Source organism: Bombus affinis, chromosome 7 (assembly GCF_024516045.1).
Source record: "Bombus affinis isolate iyBomAffi1 chromosome 7, iyBomAffi1.2, whole genome shotgun sequence".
Classification (NCBI taxonomy): domain Eukaryota; kingdom Metazoa; phylum Arthropoda; class Insecta; order Hymenoptera; family Apidae; genus Bombus; species Bombus affinis.
Genome location: NC_066350.1, coordinates 4,945,208 through 4,955,432, shown reverse-complemented (window position 1 = coordinate 4,955,432; position 10,225 = coordinate 4,945,208). Strand labels below are relative to the sequence as shown.

Genomic DNA, 10,225 nt, shown 5'->3' with positions numbered 1-10,225 from the left:
ACCTCGGCAACCATTCGTTCGTCTAAAATTCCTCGGAATCAGGGTCACCCACGTATATACACGTGCTAGCACATGTACGGCTAAACGTAACGAGTATATATGGTTTGGTCGCTCGTGGGGGACGAGGCAGGGTTGAGAGTAAGGGAAAGGAGGCAAGGACGAGGAGGGGAAGGAGGGTTCCTTCCAGAAGATGGGGCAAACACGAAGTCGCCTCGGTAGGAAGCGAAGAGGGGTTATTTCGTTTCGTCTCAGCGTGGTTTCCCAAGCGGCAGCCTCGCTCGCCGACTGGCATCGTCTACCGTTCGGCATACAGTCGAACTCGTTCGCCACTGAACGACGGACGTCGCGGCGTCGTCGTCGCCGCCCTTCTCATCCCACATATTTTCTCATCGTAGCTCAGGAAAATCGGTCACCACGATGCGTCACGCGCAACCACTCGGCTTCTTCCTTCTCGTATTTGTGTCAGTGTACGCGCGCCGTGCCACCGGTTGCGCTTTCTGCGAAACACTGTCCCAGCAACAGCTACAGCTGCGCCAGCTACAACAGTTGTCGCAGCAACAACCGCACCAGCAACAAGGGTACAAAACGATCGGTAGCCCGAGGCCTTTCGGTGCCGAGAAACCGACCAGGGTGCAGGAGTTCAACAGGACTGGCGTGCTGCACCCCGAGTACCAGATACCAGCTACGCTTCGCCCCGGTAACGTATCTCAGTGAGTATCTACCACCCTGTCTGTCTTCTTCTTTTACCAAGCTTCGTCGATTCCCATTAAATCTTCAACTTAATTTTGTAGCGCAACGTTTCAACGATTCTCCTTTCCCTCTCTTATTAATCGTTTTGTTGCTCTCATGAATCGAGAAAAATGTCTTCTAAACTTGTTTCCGCTTTATTATAATTAGCAAAGTTTTACCGACTTTCCTTTTCATCGGAATATAGAGCGCGCTGTTTAAAATAATTCCGTTGTAACTTTGAATAGATCATACACACCACACTGCCACATCTACTCGTTAAATCTATTTTGTAATTTTTAAATAATCTATCTGTCGTAATGATGTAAATTTAGTCTACATCGGTAAACTGTAAATTGGTTGTTTAGAGAAGCGGTTAAACGCGTTCAAATTATCGTTAAATTATTGATAGTAGCAATCGTGCAAACGATTGTCTTACCGAACAACAACGAAACGAATGGTGATTTTAACGTTTATTTCCTAGTTCTTTCTTTACGAATAACGTTCCGTTTGTTTCTTCCGTTGTGAAACGATAAAATTATTTTACACTGAAACACCACGGATTAAGTTACAATCCAATTCACTCGGATTGGAATGCCAAATCCTTTGGCCAAGCAATATAATAGAAACGTAGATACCCGTAGATTACATTACCGAGAACGTATTACACTTCTGACTATCGAGTATCGAGATACGCTAGAATGACTAATGTATCTTAGAAACTGCCAGTTCATCTATAATCTATGCAACTATCGTTCGCATACGAAAGAACAATTGGGATCAACTTAAATCGTGTTCTATCGTAATATATTACGAATATATATTACCAATGACACCATTCGTTTGAAACATTTTTTACATCTTACTCGTAATAAAGGACCGCAAACGAGATAACATCCAGTTTATCCTAAAATCCTCGCTACAAACAAAGTTATTACTCGGGCAAGGGGAGCAAGAGGGAAGGTGTATTTTTGTAGTTAAAAATCCAGATTTTCTTCTTGACAAAGTAACACTTTGATCTAAAGATAAACAACACCGCAAGAAAGGTGCATTCACTTTTCGCCGAACCATAGAAACAATTCGTGCGAATTTCGTTTGGGTTACATAGCTTGTTTATTCGATGCACGTGTACCCAAGCCTATGGAGCTTTGAACGTTTATACGAGAACGTCACGAACCCCGTACCGTGTTTCATCAACCGTAGCACAGATTTTACGAATGCAATTTGACTCGAATTACTGCTAGATGACATACATGTGTAATTCTCATGGTATCGCACCAACTATACTTCGAACGATCAGTAAAACTTTTGCGTTAATGTGGTTGTTAAAATGATCCTTTAAATTTTCGTTACTGCGTTCCTTCACCATACATATCATTTTCTCTTGTTTGCATGAATATCGTTTCACACGCATTAAACGGCATCTTTTACTTCCAGTTAAAAGAATATCATTATCGAATATATTCTATTATTATACTATAAAATAATATGAAAAAACGGGAAGCAATTCGAAATACTTTTAGACAGCGACCCTTATCGCTTATTACTACGATAGTTGTGAAAGCGTGTCGACCAATTCCGTCGTTATTTTTTCACCACCGAACAGTTACAATTATTAAAATTACTTGCGATAATACATATATATATATATATAAGTAAATAAATCAAATACAAAGACGAAGCGATGTTCCGCTACTTTCGTTTCGAAGAGAAAATTCGAATACATCGGAAATCGTAGCGAATGAATTATTTTAATTGGAGATTGTTTTGTCGTTTCGATCTTCAACTACAGTTATCGTTCTGTATGTTATACGAAATTCTTACCAAATTTCTAAAGGGATAAAACTAATACCATCAGCCAAACTTTATTTTGCACTTGATGGTTCGATGCGTCGCGACGCTACTCATCGTAAAGTTCTACTATCAGATGGTTTCCTTGAAACTCATACGCAAGTCTAATTGCACAATTGCTCTGAACACTGAAACGCTAGGTTACGCGTTAAACTTGAACTTAACATACGCGTGTATATTTAACTTTTGCGGAAGGCAGGTGCATTTACAGAATCAAGCGCATTAACAATTTTTCAATTATTTCGAAAACAGAGTAAATTAAAATCCTTGCAATGTAAAACACGTAAACAAAGGCATGTAATACATTTTAACATTATATAGTCGAAAAAAGCATTATTATAAATTAACCCATACGTTATATGACTAAATGAAGTAACACGACTCGACAATATAATCTCCTTTTAACACGTGTAATCTCTTTTCCACCGTTGTCATTCGTAATCGTGACGATCGTAAGAAAGTTTGAGAGAAACTGTAGCCAGAAACAGCGATGAGAGACGTCGATCGATCCGAAAGAATGAGTATGCACTTAGATCGGTGTATAAGTAACGAAGAAACAGAAGGATCGAACGGTCAGAATAAGCACACGCTATCTTTCTCGGGAACTTCATTCAGCCGGGGTTCGTCGTCCGGTCTCCCTCCCTCCCCTCCGCCCCCTTCCTAGAACCCCCCCCTTGTTCCCCTCTCCCTCGCAATTCTCTCTCGCTCTCTCTCTCTCTCTCTCTCTCTCTCTCCCTCGGTGTAGGTTAAAGCGAAAGGTCGCGACGTTTCCTGGAAAGTGATGTCTAGGCTAAGGCGCGTGCGAAAAGGCGTCGCGATGCCACGCGTCGTAGGCTCTGCTATTGGCGTGGATTTCCACGAAAGTCGGTAGACGGCCTCGCGCTGCCGGCTGAATGACAGAATCAATTCGAGTCTGTCGTGGGACGAACCAAACGCCAAAATTAGACGACGGGGGTCGTGGATGCGCGACCCCAGACGCCGCGACGCCAGCATTGTGTGTAGACGCTAATTTTACAATAGCCGTTTCAGTGCCAGGCCGTGAACGAAGAGCACGTGTGGCGCGGCGCGGCGTCCCGACGCTCTCTCGGACTATGCTAACGGGACGAGCAGCGACGACGCGACGCGACGACGTTCGAAAGGATGATGGGGATACTAGCCGTTGGGAGGGACAGATCTTGTTGGGTCGAAACAGAGACAGACAGACAGACAGACAGACAGAGAGAGAAATAGTGACGGCTGTGTCGAGGCGTAAACTTAACCGGTACGATCTTTAAACGGGAACTTTTGTACGATCAAACATTATGACTAAATATAAACGACACGCTGCAATTGTATAGCCATTTATGCGCGCGCGTCCGTGCCTATGTACCATGCATGTATATGTATGTTCGTTGGATTTTATAGTCGGTTGTTATTCAGTAATTATTTGCCTTTGGATATTGAAAGATTATTCCGAATGTACGTCGTTTCAACTTCTGGTTGACGGTTTGTTGATACTTGATTGTGGCAGTAGCAACAATAAGATGTTCGTTCTACTTTTCATTTAACACCGAAAAAAGAAATACCGCTGGAAAAACTTTCACGTACAGAATTTATAACTGTACAAATAATCACATACAAGTTCAGTAAAATTCCCTTTATCGGTTATTCTTTCTTATTTATAAACCTTGGTAACATTGTCTCTTCTCATAATTCGTCTTTAAGGAGTCAATCGTGTTCTATTAAAAAAAAAAGAGAGAAAAGAATAAATACCTCTTTATATCGATGATTATGATCCAAATTTTTCACATTTCCATTGTAAAGAACGATTTCTTTTTATGTCGTGAAATACAATACTTAAAGCAGCGTGTAACTCTATTATTCTCTACTATGCTCTATTATTCTTCTATTATTAAATAGAAAATAGATATTTACACACACACATATATATATATATATGTATATTTTTTATCTTTTTGTAGAAGCACGCCATTTAATTAAAATATTTCTTTGTATTTGTTTGGTTACGATTAATACGTATCGAACATTAATATTATACTGGATGCAGATAAAATTATTGCAGGTTCTATTACCTGAGTCCACGTGAAGGACCACCTCTCACGTTACTCGTTAGCCCATGTAGCGGGCCGATATCATGGACGGTCAGTTACGTCGAGCCACCGGAGAACATTGAAGAAACGGAAGGAGCAAAATGTACGGAGAACTCTAGGAATTGTTTCCTATATGATTAAAATCAATCAGTGAACCAAACGAACCTTGCTCCGTTAAACTTTAAAGTTTAAAGGAACAAAGCATGTGGTTTATTTATCAAGCTAGATGGATCGATTGATGGAGAGAAATGGTGGAGAGAGATACCATACGACCTAATGAAATTTCATATTTTTCAAGTTTATACCTTTATCATTTATAGAGTGTGTCAAATGAGATATTTTATCCTTGAATACAATTTATTTTTCTTTTATATTCCATACCGTATTTCAACGAACGTACTTCGAATTTCTTTCATATTCTATATCCATTGTTTACATTAAAAAAGCCACCATTTCTCATTTTTATGTGTAAAAATATACATATCACACACACACACAACTATTATATATATATATGTAAATATATATATATCATAGTTTCTTTAATTATAAAATAAATATCTTTCAGAATAATCTCTATTTCATATACTTTCTCACATCCAATTTTCAGTAAATTTTTATCCATATTTAAATGCATAGGTTCAATCGTTTGAAATAAGTTCAAATATAAAATGAATAGCAGTATATCTTCCAATAATGTTTAGTAGAATTATTCAGTCGTTAAGTTCTTATTTAGAATTTATATGACCAAGCACAAATTGCTTTTCATCGAAACATGTATTAATTATGTTTTAACAAGGTTTCGTTATCTTTGCACCTATTTAAATGAGTACCGTGGAAACAATACGAAATATTAGAAATCGATAAAGTTAGATTGGTAAAGTTAGAATGAAAAAGAAAAAGGAGGAAAGAAGGGAAAAAGAAGGAAAGTAAAAGAAACGTAAGACATCGATGTATCCAAGAGAGAATCTATGATAAAGTGTATATTATGATCGATACAACAGTTCAAACCCGATGGCCAGTGAAGAGTTTGAAACCAGGCTCCCCTCTTTTCACGTACGAGGGTGCAGAGGATCAGAATTTTACGATATCAAAGACACGCGCTGGTCTTTATTGGTTCGAAATTAAATCCGTGAACCCTCCTGGTGCCAGTTTACAAAATTTAACACCGAGCACGGTGCTGCTGTACGCCACATCAAGCAGTTTGAGCCATATCCCGGAATTGTATGCAAACGAAATGGAAAATCGTCACCGCTCGTTAAGATTTCAACAACGAAGAAGCAAACGTCGGCTTACGATATCCTGGAATAAAAGGTATGGCTAATAATTTTCTTTTGACGCGCAAGTTGTTGGCAAAAAACTTAGTTGTCATATTTAACCATAGTATCGCGTACAGTTATATTCAACGTGTAACAACTCCTAATCACATTTTATTTCCAAGAGATAAAAATAATCGAAATGTAATAAAAATTGTCTTATCATATGGACATATCGAGCTCGTAAATTGTAATTTCCATGTATCTGAGAGATACTTGGCAAATTAAATCAAGCTCGATTTAATGTTGGACAAAAATTTTGTAATAGAAGCTTCGAAATCATTTCTCGCATAATATAAAAATGTCCAAACCTTGTTCGCCAATCTAACTCCATACAAGCAACGAATTAAACAAATTGCAGTTTTCGCAAATATCATTTGTTAAATTTATTTTAAAATTTTAAATGATAATAATAATAACAACATACGATAATCGATTATCGCTAGAACTCTACTATTCATATTCAAAAGAATAATAGAAAGATTGATGTTTGAACAAAATAGAAATTAGAGGAATAAAGATTTTCTTTGGCTGGTCGACGAAATATCAAGTTTACGATTAACGTCCCAGCGAATTAAAATAGGCTTGTGTGATTCATGCCACGAATTCGACAAAAATCCATTTATTTTTACAGCAACATAGATCCCCACCTCTCGCATTACTGTTTAGCCGTGACATCAGGGTCTCAGGTTCACCCCTTGACCCTTTGCGCCGCGCAAAATGTTCTACGCGTTTACCAGCATTCGACGAAAGGGAGTTCCTCTTCTAAGGAACAGCAACATCGCGGCATTCCGGAAGGACTTCACTGCGTGCGTCAAACAAAATTGACGCTTCACAGGATGAAGTACGATACTACGTACAATGTTACCTTATACGTGGTTAGTAATCTCAACTAGAGAACACTTAATCCTATAATAAAGTGCTTGCATCGTGCCTTTTTTCAGTAAAAGTAGCGAAAGGGAAGTAAACCGTTTCTCTTCTTGCTAGAACAAAGAAAAATGTCAGACACTAGAAAAACGAACTTTTCCCACGAGAATATTCATTTTTGAAAGCAGTCGTTTCTTTTCTTATTAGTTTAAGCGTACCATTGATTTCAGCGAAGAGAACAGTTACAGCTATCTTTCTTCTGTATCTTAAAAGGCGCGCGTTCTTTCTCTTTTCTTTAGTTCAACTATTTTCTTGATATGTGAACGATATTTAGTCATTTATTTTTATTCTGTATTAGGTAAATACGCGAAATAATGTGTCAAATCGAATAGCGACTGACACGATCAAATTTCGCAAGACACCGGAATTAAGACTACGCACTGGACATTATACCACAGCTAATTTGCGCAAAACCGATGGATTCATCAGCTTCCATTATCGTCCTCCGGGAAATACTTCCAGCACCTTTCATATTCTTCCTTGCGGCGGTGGCATCGTTAGAGCAAAATTAAGTGGTCCAGGAATTTTAAGGGTAATAAAACTTTGATAATCACTAGTTATAGTTGTATATTCAAAGACCTTCGTCGTTCGAAAATCAAAAACTCGAATCTTTATATCGCTGTTTGAAAAACTTTCTTCCGTTACATCCATTATATTCATTAATATATATCATGTTTTTAAATGATTAGCACGATTCGTTTAATATCTTACTTAGATAATCGAGTAATTAAGTTCACTTTGCACATTTTAACTTTTACGATCCAAAATTAAAATGTTTCGAGTGTATGTGAAAATAATCAGATTTCTAGAACTCTGTATGCTGTGAAGCGAATTAAACCGATACGTTAAAGTATTAAAACGATCATAAAGTTGGGAGGAAAAAGAACTTTCGTGAAAACTGATTTTCATGAACATAATTTTCAATTTCGCAAAAGTGAAAAATATAATTTAAATGATCTAGGTAACATACACATGTTAATATGTAATATATTAACGCCGTTACATAATGCGATGAAAGCAATTATACGGCTTTTATACCGAACCGCAAATTTACAATAATAAATCTATGCATGTAACCAAATTAGTTTCTTAAGGTGTAATATTACCTAGATTTTTTACTTAAGGAACAGTCTTATTGAAATAGCGAAACGAAAAATTATTGGCATTGATATCAAACTATTATAGACAATTTACAAACATTTGTAGGAAAAGGAGGTAGTAGGATATGCATCGTTAAGAGTACCACCTTTAACATCAGGAAAGACGTACACATTACGGATATCCGCTACACCACAGGAATTAGTACGAGTATCTGCCATTAAAGTACTAGCCACCCAACAATCATCCGCGATATATCCACAGGTATTTCATGCAAATTGATAACATGCTGAATAACATTGAAAGCGTAAAATTGCCTTCTAAGTACGCTAGAATTTTGATAACGAACAAAACGATTAACGATTTCACATCGAAACGATACGCTATCACAAAACTCTATTTAAAAATAGAGTTTTTAAAATGAGCTATCGCTTGTTTGGTGTCGTTATGTCTATCTTAACTCGCGTATGTTGCATGTGTCGCGTGTTAAACAATTGTAAATAGAAAAATTAATTTATTATTTATTAAAATACAGGCGAAACAAAATGATATTTATTCGCTGATTGCCACATAAATATCGATATATTCATAAGCTTTATACATACCTACTACTTTTGCATTATTCGTTTACCTTTAACACGAATGTGTACGTAAAATTTACCACGGTACATAAGATAGATGCTTCTAATTGGATTAAATTATTAGAAAACTTAACACTGTTTACAATCTGTATATAGAACACTGTATATAGAATGAGTATACAGATACGATCAGACACGATTAAGAAAAAAAAATTCACTCGAAACAAATTGTCATCGACATTTTTGTAGATAAACGGAATTAGATGAATGTTGATTCCGAGAAGCGTGTTAAGAGTGTTCGATTAGTTAAGGGTGATTCTACAAGTCAAAATGTAGAAAGGCTGTGAACACTTTGTTTAGATACCATCTAAAAGTGCGCCACGGGAGTACAGATCCTTAAGAACTTGCCACGAGGTGACAGTAGGGGTAGAGTCGGCAGGTTCTGCTAAGTATTGCATCCTCGTACGAGAATTAAAGAGCAGTTCGTCATTGGCCAGCATGACAACAATTCCAGACCAATGCGGTCTTCATCGTCGACGACGTTCCGAGTATACATTCGAGGTCTGCGAAGAGAAACAGAGTCCATCGAAAGATCGAGCGCTTCCGTTTACCCTTAAAAGATTACAGCCAGGGAAATCTTATCTCTTACAAATTACGGCTCAATTAAAGGGACAATCCTTGTCCTATCCGTTGTTGACTGTACGCACTCGACGTTCTTGTCTACCTTGATAATCATCAAGGAAATTAGGCATAGGAACTTTGATCGCACGATATATTACCCCGTTTAGACCTTTGTATTTTCTATTCTTAATTAATAAATTCTAATATTCTCTTTCTTTCTTATGATGAAATGAACGCACAGACAATCGAGCAATTACTAGTAATTATTTGGAGATACACTGTGACGAATTGTAGAAAGTTAAGATCTTTTGAATATAACTTGTATAGAATTTTGCTGTTTAGATGCAATCTTATTTAAAACGTGATTCTTTATTTGACAAACAATGTCCGATTTAAAATATCGGTCAGAATATACAAACAGAAATTATTGAGAATATAAGAAGAATTATCCTAAGCGAATATTATGTACGATAACAAAGATATTTCTATTTTTGAAAACCGTGGTGCGAATTACTTGTTAGTTCTCCTAGTTTGAATGTTCATTAACGAATTGTTTAAATAGCCAACATTTAGAAGTTATCGAGTCTTTAAATTCCCAATACACGCACGAATCTATTTTCACTCAAATCTATTCGTTGTTACGAACAAAATTTACGTGTCACTATTTCATTTAAACATTACTCCGATAGAATGATATGTATTTATCAATGTGTAGTATAAGTAAATTAATGTTCGATAATCGTTTTGCTATAAAAAAAAAAAGAAAAAAAGACACTATTCTTGTTATAAAAATATGTTACTCCATCTCGAGGCTAAATCTAGTCTAGATTTACATGCTACCGTAATCCAATAACGTTTACCTGGAATTTCTACTTTTTCTCTCCAGCGTAAGACAGGTTTTCACTACTTAATTCTTCTGCAACGACAAACACGCATTAACAATATCGCTGACCTAGAAACAAGTAACATTTACACTGTAAATACAACGTTATCTTATGTAATAAAATGTGACACA

The 10,225-nt window shown here is 36.9% G+C and overlaps 1 protein-coding gene across 1 annotated transcript; it reads left to right on the top strand.

Moving 5' to 3' along the window:
- Positions 1-227: 227 nt before the first annotated feature.
- Positions 228-9,424, top strand: LOC126918294 (protein NDNF). The gene is made up of 7 exons (XM_050726005.1): positions 228-710; positions 4,640-4,770; positions 5,672-5,981; positions 6,618-6,861; positions 7,209-7,442; positions 8,117-8,272; positions 8,950-9,424. The coding sequence occupies exons 1-7, from the start codon at positions 418-420 to the stop codon at positions 9,316-9,318; spliced, it is 1,737 nt and encodes a 578-aa protein (XP_050581962.1). The 5' UTR covers positions 228-417; the 3' UTR covers positions 9,319-9,424.
- The last annotated feature ends 801 nt before the right edge of the window (positions 9,425-10,225 follow it).

What these genes read in the sequence shown, in the direction of transcription:
- LOC126918294 (XM_050726005.1), top strand. Translation starts at nt 418, where the DNA reads ATGCGTCACGCGCAACCACTCGGCTTCTTCCTTCTCGTATTTGTGTCA. An exon ending in ACGATATCCTGGAATAAAAG is followed by an intron (nt 5,982 to 6,617) that starts GTATGGCTAATA and finishes TTATTTTTACAG; the next exon opens with CAACATAGATCCCCACCTCT. An exon ending in ACAATGTTACCTTATACGTG is followed by an intron (nt 6,862 to 7,208) that starts GTTAGTAATCTC and finishes ATTCTGTATTAG; the next exon opens with GTAAATACGCGAAATAATGT.